The following is a 25731-nucleotide window of genomic DNA, read 5'->3' on the forward strand; positions in this document are numbered from 1 at the left end:
CTAATATAAAATTTAAGGTTGATGCGCGGTTTGGCTCTGGAACCACTATATGTCTGTTTGGAGGTTCATTTAGCAATAAACACAATTTGACTATCACTTGGACTCAATATACAATGATTCAAATAACATGAAACTAGAGAAAAAAAAAATAGCGGGAAACGATGATAAAAGCTTTCACACACCGCAAAACTCCAATAATACTCACGATAACGAACCAATATAACACAAAGAATAACCTGTTATTGAATCCGCCAAAACTCAATTTTATTGATTATGAGTAATAATATCGAATATATGTCTTCACAAGTTGGAGCTCAGGAAGCATAAACCACTAGAACAACAAAATTCATATAAAAACTAACATGCAATACAAATGAAGTATGGCTTTCTAGTTTCAAATTTTCAGTCATGTTATTCATTTCTGAAATTTAATTCCGGGAAAATAAATAAAGTAATCAATCCCTCACAATGAGCAGAAGATGACTAAATCAGTCGAATTGGCCAGGACCCCTCATTCTCTCGCGCATAGCTGCTGCCTTGTCCTCTTTCATCTTAGTCAGTAATTGGCGGATCTCAGGTTTATAGAAACGGTCACGGACAAGTGGCTTCTCTTCTGCTTGTATCTCTTTGATTGCACTTGGATATGGGTTAGGAGGAGGACTCTTTCCTTGAAGCTGCGCAATTTCCTTTAACCTTAAATATGCCTTCTTTTTCCCCTTCTTTTCAGAACGGTATTCCATCTGTAATCGAAACAAAAAAGAAGCATTTCAATACGTTTGAACTTGACATATAACTCTCGACAATGGCCCCATTTGGATTCAAGCGTTGCTAAAGAAATGTTGCAAGATCAAATACATACATCAGCAACTGCTATTGATTCCTCCTCGTTCCCTCCTTGTTCCATCAACTCAAGCACACGACAACCAAAAACTCGAGCTGGATCAGGTTGAAATCCAGAGATCCTGTTGAAGAAGAGAATAAATGGAGCTAGTGATAATGTCAAAGTTCTGAATATTGATTACCCTCCTGAATGCATTTTAATCCAAGCAAATTCCTTTCATTGAAGTATAGAGATGAAATATAGGGGTCTTATTCGATGAAGTTTATCCTAATACCAATCGCTTCATCATTTAAATCATCGACCAAAATACCTTAATTTATTTTTTATAATATTAAATAAATAGAAAGGATATTTGAGCCATTTAACCTAAATAAATCACTTTTCATGAAACAAAATTTTTTCCAAAAAAATAAACCACATCAAAAACAAGTTTTTGTATTCACATAGGATTACTTAACCTCTAACAGTTAATCCAGAACTGGATGTCAGTAAGATACGGACTTCAATAGTCATGATGTCAAAATAGGATGCTTCTTAATTCTGACTATTTTCCGTTTACTATTCCTCTCCACGAGGTTAAACATATATTGTCAAAAAGAGACCTTTTTTTGCAGAAACCAAAGCACTTGTAACAGCTAAACATAAATACCAACTGAACCAATTATTGCGATAACATATCAATAAGCATTCCCTTACTTGATAGCATCTTCAAATGTAGACTCGGGATATTTTTTAGAGAACTTCTTTACATAAATATCCTCTGGGAGAGTGATCTGCTTAACCTTGCAATCTGCACGAGGAAAAGTTGCTGGTGGAGACCTGAATGAGATCATGAAATACAAAAGATTAGTTACACACTTCAAAAATAATAAAATAGCAAAATATTAGGATGGTGTTCACAATTCTTGATAAGGTTTATTCTTCTCATATCATCATTCTGTTTGGTGATACAAAAGTTTCCTACATGTATTTGTTGCTCAAGAAAGAACAAGGCCACATAGCATCAAATCATGATGCATTAGACTCTTGGTAGGTCTAAGTATGTTATGTTGATCTCATTACCCAGAAATAACTCATTACCAAAACAAATTGTTTCTTGGTGTTGAGTTCAATTGATGCAGAAAATATAAAAAATCATTATATGAACCCAGACAAGAATAACAATTCCTGAGATAATGGGCTGTTTAGTGATCAACTTCTTTTTCATGCTGTTCATAATTTAGAAAAATCTATATTTGTTATGTTTGTCAAAAACCGCAATGATATAGAAATAGAAATAATCGGATCATGATCCAAATTAATTTCATCACTGAGAACAAAAATCTCTATACCTAGTGAAGCAAAAAAATCTACACAATAATCTAGATTATGATCGAGAGAAAAATCTATTACCAAACAAACAAAAAAATAACTTTCAATTTTATCTTCATCGATTTTCATATCATGATTGTGACAAAATACTAGTTTCAAAATTGGCTAAATGTGATAAGCATGCCTGAACACAACCTAACGTCTGCAAGAACTGCTGATGGAGGCCTAAAATTAACAGAAGCACTAGTATTTAGATACATCTATCAATTTCTGAGATTATGAGCATAAGCAAGCATTAATAGAAAAAACCAGCCATCAATTAGATTTAACATCCCTTTTTGTCTGCAAGAACTGCAGTTATTTGAGCCTAAGATCTACAGAAGCACTAATGTTTAGATACATCTAGGAAGAGATCCAACTTTATTTTTTGCTACCATAGGAAGAGATCTTTGATATAAAGTATAAAAAAGATACTGTAACAATTCTGTAAGCACTTACTGCTCCATGGCTTTAAGCCATGCCGGTTCAGCTTTGGCCAAACCCTTAACAAGTTTTCTTGTCTTTGTAAGAAGATCTCCTCGCATGAATGACATGTCTCTTTGACTTACTCAAAGTAACTGCTACAAATAATGAAACTGAAAGTAGATAAAGAAATATAAGTTTCTCTACAGTTAGAGAAAATTACTCTAAGAACACAATTTAAAAAGCAATTGAAGATGGCAACTTTAAAGTTTCAGTTCTTCTAGAGCTCTATTTATCGAATATCAAAATATTTGACCAAACATATAATGGTTATGGAAGACAGAATCATTTTCTCATACAACTGAAAGAGATCACAAGAATGTACAGGAAAGTCTGGGAAAAGCAACAGAAAAGTAGCAATAAGGAAAAAGTGAAAACTCATAAGCCCAGTTTACTTGTTTAATTGGCTTAAATAAATCACTCTTCCAAAAACCCTTTTTTCCATTATCTTCCTCATTTTCCCCTCACACCAGGAAATAAGAAGATTGAAGCACTTAACATTAGTTCCCTGGAAATACACCTATAAACATCCAAGTCTAGTGAACTTGTTAAGGTATTCTCTTTTCATCCTTTCTTTAATTCTCTCATTTTCACTCCTACCCTAACTCATGTATTAGATTAACCCACCCCAATTCTTCATTTATAACTTTCATTAACCTCTTACATTATGCAAACTTCACAATCACCCAATTGTATGCCCCTTTTATCACTCTAAATGACTTGACATCCTCTAACTCTAGTATCAATCAGCCTCTAAATCAACATCAGAGCACTGCAAAAATGCATTAATCACCATTGCTTTTAAACCATCAAACAGAGTTTGAAAATTTCTCACATACAATAATCATCTTGAGTTAACCCATTTGGTGGAACTAGTACACATAACAAAAGTGATCTTAAAATCTTCTAATTTTAATTGTGTTCATCAGAATCCTCTTCATTGACATCTTTCCCTATTCCTCATATATCTCAACATTAAGCGTCATTCTATGCATCTGTTTTGGAAATGAAGAAAATAAAAGGGAAAGGAAGAATACCTCTAACGTGGAGCCGCCGCCGGCGATGCTAGTTTCCGGGAAGAGAAGGTTTGAAGTGGGTTAGGGATTTTGACCGGTCGGGTTATATGACTTGTGAAAGAGAACATGCTTGGTTACATTTAAGGCTTAGTTTGATTCAATTTTATTTTTTACTCCTCTTTTTTATTTTCTTATTTCTTAATCTCATTTTTTAATATAATTTTATTTAATCATTAATTAATTATTTTTATAAAATTATTATAATAATAAATACTCAATTATACAACACCACACCACAATCTTTATATAAATTTTATTATTAGATAATTTTAAATAAAATTCTATAAAAAAAATTTTAACATCAATTACTTCATACACATTAGGTAATATGGATTTGTTTTTTCTTAATTTTTTATTTATTTTATTTTAAATTATATATTAATAAAAACTTATGTAATCTAATATATTCATATAGATTATTTTAAAATAAATTATTTTTTAATTTAAGTCATTTAAAATTAAGTTAAAAAATCAAATTATTTAAATAAAAAAGAATTTAATTTATATATACATAATTAATTAGTGAATTATATATTATTAATGATTTATAAATAATTATTTTAAAAAATTAATTCATTAATATTTTAAGTATATATATATATATATATATATATATATATATAATATTAAGTATTATTACAGATATTCACCTTAAGATGAATACTATTGTATCTAAAAATAAGTTCATATTTATTTTCAACTTTTAAAATATTATTTTTATCTTTATTAAAATATGAAAAAAACCTAATTTAAGTCTCTTATACTCAAATTAAGAGAAAGCTAATATATATAGGCATAGAAAAATGTCGGGTTTCAGGGTATTGATCCGAGACGAACTCGATTATGGCCCGAAAAAGTGGGTACACGAGTTACCCGAATTTGACAAGTTTCTGGACCCATTTTTTAATATGCTTCAAAATTATTTTTTTAGATTATTTGTAATCCCTTTCTTTTTATCAAATTAATAATTTTATATCTAAGTTTACCTCTTAAGCTAAATTTTATATATTTTTTTAAATTTTTTTAAATGTATTTTTTTATATTTAAAATAAGTAAACTTTAAAATTATATAATTTACAATCAGAATCAATTTTTGATAAAATAGATATAATAATTATTTTAAAAATATTAAAAGTATAGAAAGTTATGTCTAAAATATTAAAATTATATTATTTTTAAAAAGTAATAAAATTTAATTACTAGAATTATAAATAATATTGAAAAAACAAAATAAAAATTAAATATGATTTCAATTCATTATAAAATTTAAAAATTAAATATATCATAATTATTAGGTTTAGATAATGCAATAAACTTATAAAAAAAAATAAAAAAATAAAAGAGGTCATTATTTAAAATTAATTAAATCAATATTATATAAGTTAGATTTAGTTTTTTTTATCTTCAATCACATTGATAACACATTGCCGCCCCCATTTATAGAAGTCCGCCATTGATACAGCACGCACAGCGGTTGCCACTCTCTCATCTTTGGAAAAGACTTTTTCAATAATTTAGAGCTTTGAAATCTTATATCGGTTTCGGTTTAAGTCTAACTAGAACCAATCGATTCCGATTTGAAATAATCAACATAATAAATATTCGAACCGAATCATTCAGTTCCTAATTATAATCCCTATTCTGGTTTCTTTGGTAACTATCTTAATAAACACAATTATAATATTATTATTTATTTGTTTTTTTACTTTTTTTTTAATAATATAAAATTTTAATATATATAATATAAAAAAATCAATTTATAAAATTTTATATTTCTTTATGTGACACCCATCTTATTTATCATTTCTCAAACACTAATAAAATTATAATATCACTAATATATATATACATATATATATATATATATATATATATATATATATATATATATATATATATATATATATATATATATTATTTTTTTAAATTATTAAATTTATTTATTTTATAATAATTTAGTGTTTCGAGCACTAATAAACACGATTATAATATCACTAATATATTTACTTTTATAAAAAAATTATATAATATTAAAAAATTAATTTATAAAATTTTATATTTCGGGCACGGATGTATTTTATCTCGAACACGGATAAAATTATAATATTTCTAATATATTTATATTTTATTTATATTTTATTTTTTATAAAAATTTTAAGTATATTTGTATAATAATATATATTAAAATTTTATTAGTGTCTGAAACAAAAAATAAAATTATAGTATCACTAATATATTTATTTAATTTTATTAAAATATATAATTTATTTTTTTATAATAATATAAAATTTTAATATATATAATATTAAAAATTTAATTTATAAAATTTTAATAATTATTTTTTAGAAGATATGTATAACTGCAACTCCACGTCTTAAAAAAAATTCCCATACCACAAAACACTTTACAATTTCTGCAGAGAAAAAATAGATAAATTGGCTAAAGTAAATAATCTGAGAATTTTGTTGTGTCTTAATCTGGTTTTACATTCAAGACAAAATTCCTTTCCTACAAAATCACAATGCTGGTAGTTAAGTACAGACTAAATATATAATCGACGACAATCCAATCTCTCTTTGTCCGCAATCATAACAAAACCAACTGGACAAACTAAAAAAGAAGAAAATTGTGGTCATTCCGATCTCTTTCCTTCACTGTTTGTAACCCACTCTTCATCAGCCTCGTTTTCATTGATGAGTACTGCGCCCTCATTAGAGTCTTCATCCACTGTGTCAGCCTCTCCTCCTTGCACCTCTTCTTCTACCTCATCCACGTTTTCCTCAACCTCCTGAAAAGGAAAATGTTACGCCTAGTTAGAGAGCGATTTTTTATTTCAAGTATTTTCTAGTTGCAACAAAGCTTATACCTCTTGATCCAACCCTCCGTTTTCAAGTGCTAACTCGTTGTCATCATCTTCTTCTACATGCATATTTCTGAAGGCTTCAACAAGGTTAATATGTGGTCTACCTGAATAGTTTACATATTCCCCTGCTGGAGGATAGGTACCCCTGCAAAGCAATTGAAAGAGAATACACAAGTCAATAATAATGAACAATTAGTAGAGAGCTCTTCTTCGGTAAAAGGAAGACATCGACAAACCTTGTCTCCGCTGCTTTTAATTCAACCTCCAAAGCAACTTGCCAGTCCTCGAATAAATTAGGATACTCCTCGGGATCAGCTAAAGACTCGGCTGCTTTTGGATTGATCTGAAGTATTTGTAAAAAGATCAGAAGAATCCAAAACCAAACATTCATGCTGATTTATAGTGCAAAAGTATAAAAATTCTTCAAGGGGGAAAATTGCAGAACTGGCTTGGCTTCACATTGATAGCCTTATTATTTTATTTGTTTGTAATTTTTCCCTTCTAGGCAAGGATGAACTACTAAACTACTAAATGCAAAGTTATTGATTTCATCTTCAAGATATAGACGAGGCCTCCAGAAATAGCAATGTCATGACAACTATATCTCTTGTAACTCTAGTTGGTTCACCTCTATGTCATTAGCTTTCTAATGGTAACATAATAGACAATGTTATGAAGAAATCAGGGACAGTAGAACATACAGTTAGGGGATATTCATTCAACTGAAATGATTAGACTAAGGGTGCGTTTATAAAACAAAAAATTAAGTGTTGAATACTGAGTTTTAACGAGGAATGGGTTAAGTTTCTGAAAAGAAATGTTGAATAAATAAAATAAAAATATCTTAATTTTAAGTACTTGATATGCAAGTTGATAAAAAGTGGAACTTTCGTCGGAAAAGTAGTTAAGGGATATTTTACCCTTATAATACCGTAATTTGATTAATTTGGTGGGTTTAAAATTGTCTTTTGTACGCTCTTACTATATTATCAAGTTAAGTCATTCATAACTTACTCACTCAATTTTCTTGTTCAATTTTTTTAGCTTAATTTGAGCTTTGAATACGCACTCAATCATTTAGATTAAGTGATAAGTTGTGTTCGATTCTAACAAATAAACAAACTTGAAGCATGATTATAACCTTATTCAGATCTTTTCTCCATATTGCAACAATCTCCGGGACCTTGCTTGGAAGATAAGACCGAGCCATCAAAGCAGCTTCAGGTATCCTATTGCTGCAAGATATTTTAATTGAAGATTAATTCCTTAACATAAAATTTAACCCAGTCTGGCTAAACAATCCAATGGAACTTACCTGTCAATGAACAGCTGTAAGCAGTCTTCCAATTCACCCAGCATGAATAGGCAAACGAATGCAACATTGTTTTTTCCCTGATCTTTGGCAAGAGATGCAAGGTTCTTGATCCCCTCGGCATCTCCTAAAGAGGAATAAAGCAGCAACAAACCACTCAAATCCATTGCACTCTTTAGACAGTCCTCAGCCATCTCAAACTGAAAATAGTAACAAGAAGTCAACAAAGGCTTTTAACAACTACAAGGAGAGACGACAACTCCATACATTCTCACCAACAACAGAAAATTACATAATTTTATGAATACTTTTAACATGCAAAAGACTGCTAAGTTTATATATTCCAGTGCATGCTAGCTTCTTTTATAGAGAATGAAAACTATAATCTATAAGGCCTTAAGAATTGATCACTTCTATTTCCGATGAGGCCTTATTACACAACAACAATAAAAAACTCGATGCATTTTAAAATTTGGTCATAAAATAAAAGAGAAATATGAGATATAAAGAAGATACCATTCCTGTAGACATTGCCATTTCACCTAGTTGCTTCCACTTTGATTCACTTTGTGAAACTGCAGCGATTTCCTGCAAAGCATAATAAATGGTATGTAGCACATGAGCACATAATAAAAAATATTGTCATTTTCACAACACAGATAAGTCCCAACGCAATGAAGATATTATCCTAATCATCTAATGTGCAAGGCTCCTCTGATAAGAAGTCAACCCATCAACATATCAAAAAATATATAATTTGCACAGTATGATGTAAACTCAGATGTAGTGACAAGACACTCAAGACCTCAAGCGTAGGCGAGTAGGACCTACTTTTGCAACATCTAGTTTACCCAGTTGTATAGAAAGTTCAAATTTGTAGTCAGGATCTGTAGCTACTTCCAAGGCATCCTCTACCATTCCTCGGGACTCCAAGAAACGAGCCACACTACAAACATTAAGGAAGCACAAATAATACTCTACTTAGTCAATTTTTACAGAACAAATTGATCATGAAGACTGCGCTTCCAAAACCCCATAGAAGACAAATATCCCATGTTTTAAATTATACTCGAGATCAAAGAGCAATACCTATTATAGTGTTCCTTAGGAATTGAAGGTAAGATCTCGCGGGCTCTTTCCAAGTCACCACGCATAACAAGTGTTTTATATTCAATCAAGCTGAGAAGTAACGTGTACCCTATAACACTACAAAGAAGAGACAAAACAGCATGAAATTAATATAAAAGATACATGGCATGGTAATGAACCAATTGAATAACCAAAAGAAACTTACTTGAACTCTTTGTCAATCAAATACACCCTACTTTGATTAGCTAAATACCCTAGCAAGTACATAGGTCTGTCCAAATGGAACATTGTTGTCACCTAAATCCATAAAAGATCAACCCATCAATATCAATTGCCAAGCAAATGCCCAGATTTCAGAGGGTATTAAAGTTGAGAGGAAAAAAATGTATGAAACTCTCTCATATACCTCACCACCAACACAATAGTTAAGTTTCCAAGAAGAGTTGTTGTATATAAAACAGTCCCCAACCCATATTCCTGTCCTGACTCGTTCATTTATTTCATATATAAGCTCAAATGCATCCTCAACTCCTAGCTCATCCACTGGTCTTCCGCTATCTAAATATGAGGTAACTGCATCACGCTGCGCATACAAATTTCACATTTTCTCAACTTGAGATCATATTCAGTGAATAACACAAATAAATTTTAAGCTCTTATAAATAAAAATGAAAAGGATTCTTACGCTGTACTTCAATATATAAAATGATGTATCACTGGCAATTGCCACTAAATCGCCACCATCAGCCCAATAGAGATTCTGAAACAAAGAAACGTTGACAGAAAAGGAATAATTAGCCATTTCTACGAAATTTAATTTGATCAAGAAAAAATCAAAGCATCTCACGGCTTACTTTGACATTGACATCAATCCTTCTAATTAACCTGCACTCGGCCCAATCATAAAAACAAATAAAATCATTAGAGCACATGGCCAGCAGCAATCCTCCATAAATACGCTCAGCAGAAAAGGTTGGGCGAATACTCTTCTTTTCCTAAAATATGTCGTGCATGAGTGAGTAAAATTATACCAAAACTTGTATCATGAAGCTTCAATTTAACATCTCTGGAGTATTACATAATATAAAAGGAAAGAGTGACATAGTTATGAAGATTCCCAAAATTCAGCATCCACAAGTCTAGGTAAAATAGGTGCTCGTACAATTCTTCACAAGTAACACCGGATGAAGTGACATTTATCTAATACATTGGCAATTAAAACAATGGCCATTTTCCAGTTTCAAAAATAGGGAAACCAACATTCAAGATTTCTAACCTGGAAATTTTTGCTAAATATTTTAATCTTGGATGTGCTTTCTCTAACAGCAAATTCTCCGTCTGATGACCAAGCAAACTCCAGTGCCGAACCAAATGATCTATTCCTCCATGCCAAAGCAGTGTATATGATGTACTCACCATCTCCACAGACAACAATGAACCTCCCATTAGGGTTATGCTTCAAGCTCTGAGACAAAAGAAAAAAAACTCAAAATCTAATATATGATTTAATAAGCAAAAAAATAACATTATATGTTTTTAAATGAGGGTTAGCAGAAGATGTTGATAATACAACCTACCACTGTTTATTACTTCCCACTACACGTCAATGCCTAAGCAACCTCAAAGTTCAAGTGACATTTTATACTTTAACTGAATGTCACATATATATATATATATATATGTATTTTAAAGGGTATCACATAAAAATATATATAGTATAACAGCCAAAGAAAAACTTGCATGGGTGCATAGCCTGTTCAATGCAGCTAGATTGGTAGCAGTAAAGAAGTTCATGCAAATGCCTACAAGAAAAACAACCAGAGATAAAATGTTGCCAAATGATGTGCACGAAAAATACTTATGATCATTGATAACGTTCACTGAAGCAGAAATTCCATATTGCATGGGATAGAGCAGAAAGCTACAGGATTGGTAGTTGAATATGTTTAACTTAGCATCCAAGAATAACTAATAAAATAAAATAAAGATGACCTACTTGTGGATAAAGGTCACAAGTTCCAAGCTCTTTCACTGCCAAAGGTAATCTTTCTCCATCAGTAACCTAAAAGGGGAAGGAATTGTGAAGGAGAAGTTCATTTACACTAAAACCAAAAATAATGTTCTTGTTCATCCAAAGAGCTAACAAGATCTTGAATAAAAACCTCATAATCTGCTCCAACACTTTTAATGTTCACGGTCTGTATCTCATTATGCCTGGCCCATATGATTTTTCCACTGTTATCCATACTAGCCACAGGGACTTCTTTGCCAATTTTGACCATAATGGATCCTTCATCATAACCAATTACAACCCTGCCAGTACAGAAATTGATCTCACCAAATACATTTGACTATTTCTTTCTGCAAATCTAATGTGTCAAAAAATAGACAATTGAAACCTGGAGTCCTATCTCAATGAACTGGTGAAAACCAACAAGAGTTAAAGAGAAGCCAGAAATCAGGCTACATAATTTCTTTACAGATTTTATCTACATATTATGTGGTAACAGATGAATTATAACTCAAGTATTGGTTCATTTACTGTCTTGTCAATAGTTTTACATCCAGAAAGACATTGGTGAGAATAACTAATTGTCAATCTAATAATCCTGCTAAATTCCCATCAATGATCTCATGGATCAATACTCACCTACGTGACCCTTTTATGTAGCCAACAGCCCAAACTCTTTCAAGGCCGTAATTTAATGTGTTCTCAAGTCTGCAGTCAACAAAAGTATAAGAATTTGTTAATACCAACACAAATGTCAATTCTTGTTGTTTGCTAGAAACAGAAACATAAATTATCAAACTTGTCAATAAGAAGCAATAAATAAATGGATACCAAACTAATATTCCACTTAGATTCAATCCTTCAAAAAAATACCTTATCTTAAAATTGATAATGTTAACAAGTTGGAAATTTACTGATTTAATCACAAGTTCAACAGGTCAGACCAATACAAGGCACCTACAAAGCTTAGAATGCTGAGAAACTTTGCAAATGATTTCCATCCTTTGGTTTTGATCAGGCAAAATTCAAGTGTTAATAATACCTAAGATGGCATGTAAGACAAGTAATGCAACATCAGTAAAAACAAGTCAGTGTAAAAACCATGAGTTTAGTCTCCTTTCAGTTTATATAATGCCCAATGGAGTAGGAATTCACGTCTATAAAGCTGAAGGTGAAATTGCTTAGTCCATAAGCACTATCTTTTGTTTTTGGATCATCAAAATCACTACCTCCACGGAAATGAATCTAATTAACACGGCAGAAATGATGCGAAACAGCACTTCTGTGATGGGATAAACATTAAATCCAGTAAGCAGGTAATATCAAAATTTTAAGATTAAGTTTGTCCAAAGTAATTAGAAGTTGTAAGCTTCAAGACATGAATAAATATTCTTCAGAAACTTCAGATACAATTAAGTGTAAATAGGATAAGATAATGCAGACATTTCAGAAATTGAAATATGGTTAGCTCCAACTCCAAGAGAAGGAAACAATCCAAGTACATGACTAAAGCTTGCTGACAATTAAACAGTTCGGGCAATTATAAGAAGTGAGACAAATTAGGACATGAATACAAAGAAATTGACCACAAACCATACCTGTAAGTGGTAGCATGCCATATACGAACTGTACCATCTTCAGAACCTGTTATTATTATGGGAAGGTCAGGATGGAAACACACAGCTGAAACATTGTGGGTATGACCTTCAAGCGTCTGAACACAACTCTTGGTTTGGTAGTCCCACACCTATTTCAATATTTCAACACAACTTTTACTACAATGATGGCAACCCAATGTTAAGCAGAGAAAAGTAAGAGATCTAAACCTTAGCAGTGTGATCATCAGAACCAGTTATGAGATAAGGTTTATCACCACCTGTAAAGTAATCTACACAATTTACACCTTTCAAATGGGCATCCAATGTAAAATTTGGTTCTTGTGAACCCAGATTCCATATCTGAGAAAATAAAAGATAAAATGATCTTTGTAACCCAGCAAAGCACATGCAAAAATCTCATACAGATAATACCAACCGCCAATTCAATTCACACCTTTATCGTGCGATCAAGAGAAGCACTTGCGAAAGTGTTGGTATCTTTTGGATTAAAAGTCACTTGCATTACATAGTGAGAATGGCCTTCAAAAATTTGAGTGCAAACCCAACCTTTCTTCCAATCCCATAGCTTGATAAGCATGTCATCAGAAGCTGACAACACATAAGGCAAAGTAGGATGAACTGCCACACACCTAATATAATCTGTGTGTGCTTCAAATACTTTGACCTTGTCCATTGTATTGTAATTATAAACGCGGATAAACATGTCATCAGCACCAGCAACTACCCATTGCTGGCGAGCAATGAATTTTGCAGATCTCACTGAAAAAATAAGGCGTATCAATTAGAAGGGATGGAGTCTATATATAAAAAAAATGAAAAACGATAAATAAATTTACTAGTCAAACTATTCTAGATTTTAACCATGTACCTGGTAACTCAGTGACTTCAAATGACTTAACCATGATCTAGAATAAGAAGCAAAATTTAAAAGTTAGTAGTATAAGTTTACATATACAGTGTAGGAATTTGGCAATTTTGTAGCTCCTGAAAAACAAAAATCCAAATAACAAAAGAAACAGTTTGTGAGCATTATCATTGATTTCATTCTTACATGATCACATTACTGACGATAAAGCATAAGGATGTCACTCCTGGTAAATTTAACTTTCTAGGTGTGTCAACTCCCATTCCTCACCCACATGTTAATGCTCATTCAGTTTTTGTCTCTATCTAAATGAGAACTGTATTTTCACTGGGTTCATATTGGAAAAGTAATAAATGTACAACTTTTCTACTCTATGCATCCATATGATTTGACTGCCAGTCTTCAATGTTTTGTATCTTGTAAACATAAATACAAAAGAAAACTAATGCTTTAATCTCATTTAGGCATACAGACTTTCACAATTAGTTGGAAACTAGCTGCAAGACGTACACTGAAAGTAAATAAAGCCTACTGACAAGGAAGCACAAGTATAATTTTTTAACTAGAGGTAATTAGTCCATTCTCTGACATAATGTTAGGCTCCTGTTTCCACTGTTTGTTATGTGGTATGACTTTTAGTTGCAAGGATATGAATTAGGAACTAGTGAGGACCCTACTTATAGACCCAGGAGCTTTAGTTTTTCATGTGGCTTTGATCTCCCCAACATAAATATGAGACAATCTTATTGCAGTTTATCACTAGGCCCAATCTCAAGTACAATTACGAATCAAGGGGTGGCCTCTGTCTCACACTTCTACTTTGGTTCGTTAGGTGTCCCTTATGAATCTTTATTCCATCATCAAATTGATCTAATACCATTTTGTCACTACCTATGTTTAACTGCCAACTTTTGAATAACATCAGCCACAAACATAAAACATAGTAAAAGGACCATCACAACCTACCCATGGGATCTATAGTAGATACCTTTGTCCACCGTCTCTCCTTATAAACTCAAAGACCTTATTTTCAATGAAAGACTATTCAAAGGGTACACCAATAACATTAATTCTGTGAAATATAAAATGGAAACAGAGAAAAAAACACTAAATGGTGGCATGTGCCAACGTTTGTTACTTTCACCACTAATAGGAACAATAATAAATTCTACACATACCATCACCAGATAGAGTAATGAAGATATATCACCACAAATATCGCCTAAACAGCTATTAGGCTAAAAGTTTTATATTTGTTAAATACCTGAGTTTGGTAATTCCATATGCACACAGTTCCCGAGTACAAACTAGCCAATATCCTGCATTGACGACATGTTAAGTATCAACCAGCAGAAGTAACAGAGTCAATGAATAAAAGATTGAATGCCAGACAAAATGATATTACCATGGTTCTGTTGGATGCAAGTCCACTGATTTTACTCTTTCCGATCTCTGAGCAAGTTTTCTCTGATATCCAACAACAGCCATTAGTACTAGAAGTAAACATATTATAATCCTTAACTAGTAAATGTGATTGATTACCTTTATATCCAGTCTGAGAGGCTACGGCATCCCAAATTACCCAACAAGAACAAAAACAGAGGTTAGTCAGCTCAGATTCTAATGTTAGATCTCTAAGAAATGTAGAAATCAATACTGATCCCAAGCATACACTCAAGAGTCACCATTCGACGCAATGAAATTCAAACTAAGTAGATCTAACATTCGACGCAATGAGAGGTGAGCAGGAGTAGGAAAACACAGGCTCACCATTTTTGCAAGAGGAAAATGGACACAACCGAGCGAGGAGCCTTGAAGATTCAAACTAGATCGAGAAATGAAACAAGTGATCAACAACAGGCTAGGATCTTCGTCCGCGAAATCACTTCAAAACTTAAGATCAAGCTGGAGATGAATCCTAGTGAGAGAAAGAGATTGCCCTCCTGGAAATCGCGCGATCTCTGTAACCGTGTCTGGGAAGGGGGGATAGAGGTTGGGTCAGTTGATTGGAAGCTTTGTAATTTTAAGTGTTTTAAAATTGTAAATTAACTATAATCAATAAATTATTTTAAATAATTATGTTAGGGAATAATTTAAAATTGAACTTAATGTTTTTTTAAATGTAAAATTTTTGTATTAAATATAATAGTGTCGGTATTTACAAAACAAACATATTTGAAGACCTCCCAACGTCTTAGCATAAAATATATAATTTTCTTTTTAAATGTAAAAACTAGCCAAATTAACAAATAATAACTATCCATTCCCACATATTTTAAATAAAAATTAAAATTCATAACATTTCATCCCTTCAAGGGGAAGATAAAAGTTCATTTTTTTTTTAATTCATAAATAAGATGTTAAAAATATTTGTTTTAATCAACTATAAATTAGTTAAATTGTTTGTATGCGCTCGATCAATGCTCGATTTGAGTTTGATTTTGACCAAGTTCGAGTCGAGTTTGAGTCGACTCGTTTAATATTCGAGCTTGAACCCGTACAATACTTATTCAATAGATTGTCGAGCTTTTTTGAGTCTGATAATAAATAATATATATTTTTATTTATTTTAATATTAAACCTAAAATTTAAAATAAATATATTTTTCTTCAAGTTTTTAGAGTCGGGTTTTAGATAAATAGTTGAGTCGAGCTCGAGTCTGAGTCGAGTCGAGTCGAGCTGAGCTGAAAATTACTTAATTGAGTCGAGCTCGAATCGAGTTGAGCTAAAAATTACTTAACTTGAGCTCAAGCTCTCAGCTTAACTCGTTTGCAGCCTATTCATAGTCCACAAATATATTGAAGATCACTTGATATTTTTCAAATAAATTTATATTTTATTAATATTAAAATGAAAAATTATTTGTAAAATAGGAAAAAAATAATTAATAAATAAATATATATATATATTAATTTATTTATATTTTATAAATAGTATGAAGGTAAAATTCAAACTCTTAGTCTAAGTTTTCAAACAAAAATATTTATATTGTAATTACAAACTCAGTAATGATTGAAATGAGAATATTGGTCAAAATTTTAATAATATTTGATAGTATACTCTTTCTTCTCTGAACATAGATAAACATAAAATTAGTTAAATAAGTTTAATATTTATTTAAATTAGTCTACAATTCACACTGCACACTCCACACTATCTTATTGAGATTTGAAATGGGCCTAACATATTGCTGTCCAATGGACACATAGCCATTGTTACTAGTGGGTCAGTGGCCCAATTTTATTGAGTGCATCTAATTTACAAATAAAACTAATTAATGAGATAACAAATACAATTTTCAAAAGATTCTAGCAATGTCTTTCCTTTGTTGCAAACACATATTGTATGTATATATAAGGGTTTTTTTTTTTTGTATGTTTTTAACCTATCTATATTTTATTGTTACAAAACATTAGTGATTATATTTTTACTAAGTTCTTAATAACTTTTTAGAACCCAAAACATGCAATATTTGATAAACATAACTTATCATTATAAATGGAAGGATTTATTTGAATTAATTAAGGACTCTATCTCAAATGAATTTATATTCAACTCATATTAAGTTTTAATAAAAATAAAAAAGGGTAAAAAGACTAGCTTAATTTCATAAAGTGCTTAATTATGAATTTATGAATATCTTAATTAGGTATTAATATAAGAGTATATAAGTGGCAGTTTTAACCCCATAAAATATTAATCAAATTGTGTTACTATATAACAAAGGTAAAATATGTTTTTTTGTTTGTTTAAGTGTTGAAATTTAGATATTTCATTTGAGTTATTTAACTTTTATTTTGTACACTTTAATTATTTTGTCAATTAAAATTTAGTTAATTATTAACACTTAACTAATTTTCAATTTCATCTAAAACAATTGTAATTGTTAGCAATGTATAATAAGTTGCTAAGTAACAAGGCTTTTTGACAGATTAACCACATCTTTTTTTTCACGAAAAAGTCATTAATTTATAACCCTTCAACTGATTTACAATTTTATTTTATTATATATATATATATAATTGAAAAAATATATATTCAATTGTAATTTACCCCAATTTTTTAATGATTTTTTTCTTCATTGTTTCAAATACATGAGTGTTGTGGGACAAATAAAAGTATAAAAAAATAAAAAATAAAATGAAATATTAAAAATAAAAAATAAAAAAGCACTTTAATATTTATTAAAATAGAAAGTGTTTAATTTTTTAAATAAGGTAATATAACAAATTAAGTGCACTTTTCAACCCTTTGTGACAACATACCACGCTCCACTATATAACCCACCCACTCTAAGATATAGATAAATACTAAATAAACATATATTAATAACATCAAACTAATTATGAATTCTTTTATTTATTTTAAATTATATGCATAAAAAAATAAGATAATTTAAACTTAACCAATTAAAATTTTAAATTAAAAATATATTAGGACAATATTTAAAAAAAAGAAAAGAAAAGAATGAATAGTGATTAACGGGTCATAAAAATAGCAATATCAACATATTGACCTTGCATATATAAGATACCAACAAATATAAAAATAGGTATGATACAATGCATAAGCAATTCAGTTGGATCCGGTAGATGTTTGCTGGCCCCAGTTTTGGGATTTTTTTTAGGTCTAATTTAAAAAATTGATAAAAAAAAATATAATTTTAGTAAGTTTCATATTCATGACTCGAATAAATAAATTTTCTTAGTTTTATCTTGAATTAATATGTTATAATATTTTTTTTTGTTAAAATATATAATAAATTTATATAACTATTTTAATTTTTTTTATTAAATAGGTTGCTTTGTTGAGTGAGTTTGCTTGGCTTATCTTAGGACCCGGTCATGTTTACAATTAAATGTATCAGTATATATTTTATATCATTTTAAATAAATTTTAAACCATAAATTGTTGATTTTAATTTATTAGTCAGATCAATTTGATTGTTTTGATCAGTTTAGATATTGTCAAAAGTCATTATAAATTAATTTTATTTAAGAATTACATCAATTCAATAATAATAAGTTCTACATAAATTATTTGGTTTAATGTAAAATAAATAAACTAATAATATTATTATTTATACTTTTCAAACATCTATTATATATATACACTTGTTTGTTTGCAATCAGATTATGCATATTCTTAAATTTTAATTATGATTGGGTCAGTTAATTTCCACTTTACACAAATTTAATTATTGTTTTTTATATAATATAATAATTCTAATTATATTTTATTTCTCATCTTTTATATTTTATTTTTTAATATTTTTGAAATTTTAAATATATAATTTTAATTTTATATATTATATTAAGTATATTTATATTATAAAATTAATAACTTTTTTTTATATTGTTAAATATACTTTAATAAATAATAATACTGAATAAATAAATAAAAATAAACATATCAAATTAAGCATACTTATTCGAACTAAAATGATACTTAAAAATATTTTAGTTTTTGGAGAGTGTAGCCAATGATCATAGAGGTATAGTCAACAATTTTAAAATAAGATAATTGTAATAATTTTTATTAATTAGTAAGTTATTTATTGTAATTATTAAAATATTGTAAATTAATTATGTATCAAGTAAGCATTTATAAAAAAAAATATTAAACAATAATATTATATAAAAATAATAATTTAAATATTGAATAGTAAACTTTCTTAATTCAAAAAAAAATTAAAGAAAGTAAGTTAATTTAAAAAAAAAAATGAAACTCAAATAAGGTGACTCTAGAAACCTCTTGACAATGGCATTCATGCATGTTTTGCAGCAAGTTTCTATAGTAATTATTATTGATACATTAGATAGCACTGATTATTGATTTTTGTTTTCATGTTTCTTATTATCAAAATTAGGGGCACCTGGTGGTATGGCCTTGAACACAACTGGCCTGTTTGATCAATATCCATTGTTATTTGTGGCAAATGGGATCCTAGGTTACTGATCCCACCTGTTATCCTCACAGGGGCAAATCAGTAAATATATATACATTTTTTAAATATTATTAACTGTGAAGAAGAATATGGAACATGTGAGATCTGTAGTAGATGATGTAGATGATTCTTCTGTAATTCTATAAAGCTTCTGCGATCACATTTCAATTAGTGAAGTTTTTTCTTCTTTGTGATTATTTGTGTTGTATTTAGAGTTTCTTGTAATTTCTCTCTTTTTAGGAGTTGTATTTGATTTAATAGTTGCTTTTTATTAGGTTGACCTTCTAAAACATACCCAAAAAAATCTTATTTATTTATATCAATGTAACACACCACAAATTAGATCATTGGCATGATGATGTTCTTAACGTTGATGGAAGGTTTTGAGGTGCCATCGTAATCAACAAATTGACTAGTTTATTTTTGTCTTCACAAGGCTTTCAACACATATATTGTCTTGTCGACACGATGGTTTCCCGCTAAGACAAAAAATGAACTACCCACTTATTGGCCTAATTCATCTCATAAATAGTGGGTGTCAATTTTAAAAAAAGAAAGTAATCAATGGTGTTAACTATTTGTGGTTGGAGAACTGTTGATATAGCTCTCAAATCAATCACATATAGATATAATGCATAAGGGGGATAAAATGATGTATGAAGTCAATATTATTGAGCCATGAAAAGTGCTCCATCCTCCATCCACTATTTAAAATATACAATTCACAAGTCATATAGTATGCAAATATTGAACATTTTGTTAAAGAGACTTATGCATATATGCACACAAAAAACATTGACTGTGTTTATTTGGACAAACTCGTAATCTTTATATCGACAACATAAGCAAAAGTTCAAGATTGACAAAGTGGTCATCGTGGTTAATGACCAATATATACATATTGCTATCTTAGCTACTATGTTGACTGATTATTAATTTCCACAAGTATTTTTGTTTTTGTTTTGGTTCAATTTTTTTGACACATTAATGACCAAGTTGAACTAAAAGAAATTTGAAATAAAATTATTAACTTGATTCAGAATTAGTTTGTTACTATATATGCAGTCTATGCATGTCATTTACAACTTCATACCTAATAATTGATCACTTGCATTCAAAATAATTTTAGGGTTCTTTATGTCTTATTTTAACTAGTAATCATTTAAATTTTATATACTCAAAAGATTAGTATCTTTTTCTATTTAATAAAATGTCATCATTTTTTTCTTATAATGAAATTAATATTTTACTTACATTTATACCAATACCAACCACCAATGGATATATATTAGGCAACTACAATTGATGGCGTTCTCTCTTGGTGACCCATTACATTATCTTGTGGGTTCAATCATATAGTTGAACATGCTAAAGTGGACATCCTCCATTAATGGTAAATATCATCACTTTCCACATGCACCTTTCCCCGAGCTTCCTAGAAGAAACACTAGTGGAGATTCTGAATTTAGATTCTCCTCAAATTTGCTTGACTAGCTAGTTAGGGTTTTTGCTTATGTCTATTCACTTTTCGCCTCATCAGGTTGTAGGGTTAATGGGTGATGGAGTGTTTTCACCACTATCAACTGATTATGACACTCATATATATTAGGTAGGAATGAATTTAAAACCTTCACGACGGTATTCGAACCAATCCGGTCGGATTTTTCCAGTTTTGACCGGGATCGGGGAGGATCTAGGAAAAACCGAAAGATGTTATAAGTATGTTGTGAACTTGCAACATAACAAAATAAGTACAACATTTAACCAAGTGTGATTGAAATGTGTTTTGTTGAGGATAAAAGACCGATAAAAAATGACAATGGTTGAAAAATATGAATCAAATATTTGATTGACCAAAATGTGAGGTCATGAAGTTAAATGTCGAATGAAATTGGTGGTTGGTTTACCTATAGATAATAGACGTGTGAAAGTATGGTTGTGATGTGGTTTGCTGAGGAATAAAAGACCATAAAGGATCGTGATGTCACGAGATTAGAGGTCGATTGAGATTAGTAGTTGGTTTGTTGAGGGATAAAAGTCGTGTGAAAGTGTGATTGAGATTGATGGCTAGTTTTTCGAGGGATGGTAGACATGTGAACATGTGATTAAGATTGGTGGTTGGTTTACCGGGGACAAGAGACTTGTGAAAATATAATTGAGATTGGTGATTAGTTTATCAAGGGATAAGAGGCGTGTAAAAGTGTGATTGAGATTGATGGTTGATTTTTTTAGGGATAAGAGGTTGGTAACATTGGTTTGTCGAGTTCCGCGTTCTTTCGTGCCCGTAGGTTTACTCTCCAGAGACTTGTGAAAATGTGATTAAAATGTGCCTTGCCAATGGTTAAGAAACTGGTAATAAAGGATCATGAGATGATGAAATTATAGGTCGATTGAGATTGGTGGTTGGTCGGTAACAAATGATCATAAAATCACGAGATTAAAGGTTGAATTGTGATTGGTGGTTAGTTTGCCGAGAAATTAGAGACATGTAAGTGTGAAAGTGTGAGGTTACGATATGATATGTCGATTGGATTTTATAATTGGTTTATCGATGAATAAGAGACCATTAACATTATAATCGGTGGTTACTTTGTTGAGGGATAAGAAGTCGATTTTGGTCGATGATTAGTTTGTCGAGGGATAAGAGACACGTGGAAAGTGTGATGTCACGAGATTGAGAGGTTCATTGAGATTAGTGGTTGGCCGAAGCGTGAAAGTGAGGTCACGAGATGAGAGGTGATTGAATTGGTGGTTAGTTTGTTGAAGTGAGGGTAAAGAGGTCGCAGTAATGATATGAGATGGTTGAAGTACAAAATACTATAAGGGAGGTCACGAGATTAGTAATGAGGTGTTCATTGGAGAATAAAAAATATTTGTGGTTAAATATATGTATGAATTTGTTGGTTTACCAAAGAAGTGAGGGTAAAGAGGTTGGTGATATTATGAGATGGTTGGTTTGCAAAAAATGATTGTAAAAGATATTAGTATTGTTGAGATTGTTGAGAGCAGAATTGAGGTCACGAGATTAGTAATATGTTAGATTTATTAGGTAAGAAATGATATTGTTGGTTAACCGAGTAATGAGAGTAAGAGGTCGAAGAAAAAGAGGTTGGTGTTGGTGAGAAAAAAGTTAAATTGTCTTCTTATCAAATTTGTTATCTTTTTTTATGAATAATGAAAACAATAATTAATGAGAGAAGGAAGACAATCACTTAACTATCCTAACTATTGAAGTTCTTTCATGTTCAGACTATAGGCGATGACGACGAAGAGGATAATGAAGACGATGAATACAATGATGATGGTGACGACCATAAATATGTGAGTATTGTTTATTTTAACTTTGTAAATATGATTTTTATTTATCTTTGTAACGGGCAAGTTACAATAATTTCATTATTTATGTATAATAATGTTTGATACTTAATATTTTGATGGTATGGTTATGCTACTAGATTTATTTTATTTTAATATTTTTGATGTTATAGTTTGTGTTTCAAATATTTTATTTTAGTATTTATTGATGTTATATTTGTAAATTTTTGTTTGAATTACTAATTAAATAAAAAATAATATTTGACATTTTATATCATTTTGAAAAATTCTATATTTTTTTTTGTGTACCACGAGTATTCCTGTACCCGACTGGAACGAGATGATATATAAAAAAAAAATCCATGTTTACGAACCGCCCCATTGTCATCCTTAGTTGTACGATACTTAAGTTTTCAATTCATTTTTTTTATTATATAATAAACGTTTATGTATCCAAATCTTTTAAAATTTATATTAGAATAGTTGGTCGTTGGTTGGTTTTTAAGATAAATAATGTATATTTTGCGATTAATTTGATTCTTCCCAAGTGCAATTTGTTTTTCTAAAAAAGCCTACATTAAATTCAAACCCTATTTTTTGTTCCCTTAACTATAACTTTTGGTTTCGTCCCTGTCTAGGAAACTAGCAGATTTCTGTTGTGGGCGAGTGTTTGGACTCAAGGGAAATAAGACCTCTTATTTTTTTTTTTTTTAAAAAGAAGAAACATATATTTATCAAACGTGTACAATGAAGTTGACTTTAATCTTTAAAAGATTGTTCTTGATGGTTTCCAAAATTTAATCCAACTTTGAGAAAAAAAGCAGAAAACTATTCAAAAGGAGAAAGGAAATGAAAAAGGTTGGAGGTATGATGATTACTAATGTATGAAGTCATGATAATATTGGAGGCAGCAATATAAAATAAAGTTGATCAAATGGAATAATATTTGGTATATTCCTTGGGATAAACCTTCTTCCACTTACCCCCACTCTTTAATCCCCTAAAATATTTCAATATTTATAGGCTAGGGTTTGAAAATAGTCAAGCACAAGGTCTTTTACTTTAATTATTTCTCAAATATAATATATTATATCAGTAAAAAGTGAAAGCTCCTCAAATACAAATTGTATTATACAATAAATAATCAACTAAATACTTTGATGGTATTTTTTTTTATGGCTGCTAAATTGATTTATTTATGTTAAAACCCACTAATAACAGTTAGAGAAAAGATAACTAGTTTTTTCATATTAAAAGTAGTTTTAAATTAAAAGTCTTTTAAATTAAGGCCATATACATTAAGAAGAAAAACAAAGCAATTTATAAAAAAATGCTAATATATTCTCAATAATTGAACGAAATCTCTAATCTTGCTTAATCCTCTCAACACCACGGACAATTAACATAGCCCCGATAATTAAATATATTTAAAAAAAAGTTAAATTTTGAACCACACAAACCAAACATCTAAGAAATCAATTTGATAATGTAACCTATTTTGATTTCAGTTATTTCATGAAAGAATAACTAATCATGAGAATAAGATATACATATAGTAACATACCCGATAATTAAGATGCATTATATATATATATATTTTTAAATAGTTTTATACACAAGTAGGTCGGCTCTAGGGTAAGACAGTCAATGCAGCCACTTAGGGAGGTCCATGACGGACTTAGTGTAAGACAATCAATGCAGCCGCTTAGGGAGGTCCATAACGGACCTAGTGTAAGACAATCAATGCAGCCGCTTAGGGAGGTCCATGACGGACCTAGTGTAAGACAATCAATGCAGTCGCCTAAGGGCAGACCTATGGTAAGACAACCAATACCTAAGGCCCCTCAATCTTTATGGTCCCAAAAAAATTTATAAAAAATAATAACTTACCAAATTTTGAACTATTTATGCTAAATATATAATATAAAATTATTAATCCTTACACTATAACCTAAAAAATAATAAATTAAATAAAAAATAAAAACAAATATTTTTTGCAGGCCAATCTTCTCGGGATGTTCAGGCCACTTGCAAAGAGACTAATAATATTAATTGAAAAATGATAAACTGAGTGAAGTTGTAGAGTAAGTAAGTCTGTTATGTGGATAGGAGAAAGAAAAATTAAAAATGTTACAATTCGGGTTCAAAAGTGTCCTGAAAAATCACATTTCGGGAAGATTTTTTTTTATATTTTCAGATCCCGAAATGTCACATTTTGGGACGTGAGGCAACGTGGCCTTGGTTTCGCTGCCTATCTCCTTGAGTTTATCATTCCTAATATTAATTAGGGATAAAAATGAGGTATAAAAATGAGAAATGTGATGTGTAGCATATAATTGAATGACATGTATATATTCATTATAAAAAAATATATATAAAAATGTAACGGATACAAAACAAGAAAAATTTGTCAAGATGTTCACCCTAGAATAATAAGTGGTGGGCTTAAGGACTTGATTACATTTATATCACAATCAAGAATATTCTTGTCCCTTGTGTGAAATAAGTCTTGAAAATTAATTAATGTTGCAAAATAAAATTTAAATAAAAAATTGGGGATTAATATGATCCATCAATTGTGGAGGTGGGTCATGTACCTGTTTCATCAATTCATTGTGAAAATGACGGTCGCCTTCAAATAGAAAAAAAAAATTCAAATATTCTTATATTTAATTTTTATTAAATATATATCTGGTACTGTTAAGTGTTAACTGCTTTGCATTTACTTATCGCCGCAATATCCCTTCAATTTTTTAAAAATTATTTTATTATACTTAAATCTTATAATACAAATATTTATTTTATTTTTATGTATTTTTTTAATTTTTTTAATATAAATTTCTTAGGCACTGATTCCATTACTATATATATTTTATAAACATGAGTTTCATTTTAAAAACAAAGTACACAATCTAAATATTATGCAAACATAACAAAAAAACAACAAGGATATTGAAATA

At 30.0% G+C, this 25731-nt stretch overlaps 2 protein-coding genes across 2 annotated transcripts; both read right to left on the bottom strand.

The window, feature by feature from the left end:
• Positions 1 to 234: 234 nt before the first annotated feature.
• LOC124918715 lies at positions 235 to 2811 on the bottom strand. The gene is made up of 4 exons (XM_047458763.1): positions 2651 to 2811; positions 1538 to 1660; positions 860 to 962; positions 235 to 740 (listed from the first exon to the last, which is right to left on the bottom strand). The coding sequence occupies exons 1-4, from the start codon at positions 2743 to 2745 to the stop codon at positions 489 to 491; spliced, it is 573 nt and encodes a 190-aa protein (XP_047314719.1). The 5' UTR covers positions 2746 to 2811; the 3' UTR covers positions 235 to 488.
• Positions 2812 to 6190: 3379 nt separating this feature from the next.
• LOC124920498 (coatomer subunit beta'-2) lies at positions 6191 to 15486 on the bottom strand. The gene is made up of 24 exons (XM_047460994.1): positions 15280 to 15486; positions 15052 to 15072; positions 14915 to 14976; positions 14774 to 14828; positions 13513 to 13549; positions 13078 to 13403; positions 12852 to 12983; positions 12624 to 12772; positions 11665 to 11733; positions 11177 to 11327; positions 11011 to 11076; positions 10291 to 10479; positions 9869 to 10009; positions 9700 to 9774; positions 9421 to 9597; positions 9220 to 9311; positions 9015 to 9131; positions 8757 to 8871; positions 8442 to 8513; positions 7929 to 8125; positions 7755 to 7848; positions 6850 to 6956; positions 6617 to 6758; positions 6191 to 6538 (listed from the first exon to the last, which is right to left on the bottom strand). The coding sequence occupies exons 1-24, from the start codon at positions 15280 to 15282 to the stop codon at positions 6383 to 6385; spliced, it is 2745 nt and encodes a 914-aa protein (XP_047316950.1). The 5' UTR covers positions 15283 to 15486; the 3' UTR covers positions 6191 to 6382.
• Positions 15487 to 25731: the final 10245 nt, after the last annotated feature.

Source organism: Impatiens glandulifera, chromosome 1 (genome assembly GCF_907164915.1).
Source record: "Impatiens glandulifera chromosome 1, dImpGla2.1, whole genome shotgun sequence".
NCBI lineage: Eukaryota > Viridiplantae > Streptophyta > Magnoliopsida > Ericales > Balsaminaceae > Impatiens > Impatiens glandulifera.

Excerpts from the sequence above, each read along its gene's own strand:
- LOC124918715 (XM_047458763.1), bottom strand. The coding sequence starts at position 2,745 with ATGTCATTCATGCGAGGAGATCTTCTTACAAAGACAAGAAAACTTGTT. Across the intron at positions 1,661-2,650 it reads TGGCTTAAAGCCATGGAGCA|GTCTCCACCAGCAACTTTTC; the intron begins GTAAGTGCTTAC and ends GATCTCATTCAG. Across the intron at positions 963-1,537 it reads ACATTTGAAGATGCTATCAA|GATCTCTGGATTTCAACCTG; the intron begins GTAAGGGAATGC and ends CTTCTTCAACAG.
- LOC124920498 (XM_047460994.1), bottom strand. Across the intron at positions 11,077-11,176 it reads GTGTTGGAGCAGATTATGAG|GTTACTGATGGAGAAAGATT; the intron begins GTTTTTATTCAA and ends TTCCCCTTTTAG. Across the intron at positions 9,598-9,699 it reads TTTATATATTGAAGTACAGC|CGTGATGCAGTTACCTCATA; the intron begins GTAAGAATCCTT and ends TTGTATGCGCAG.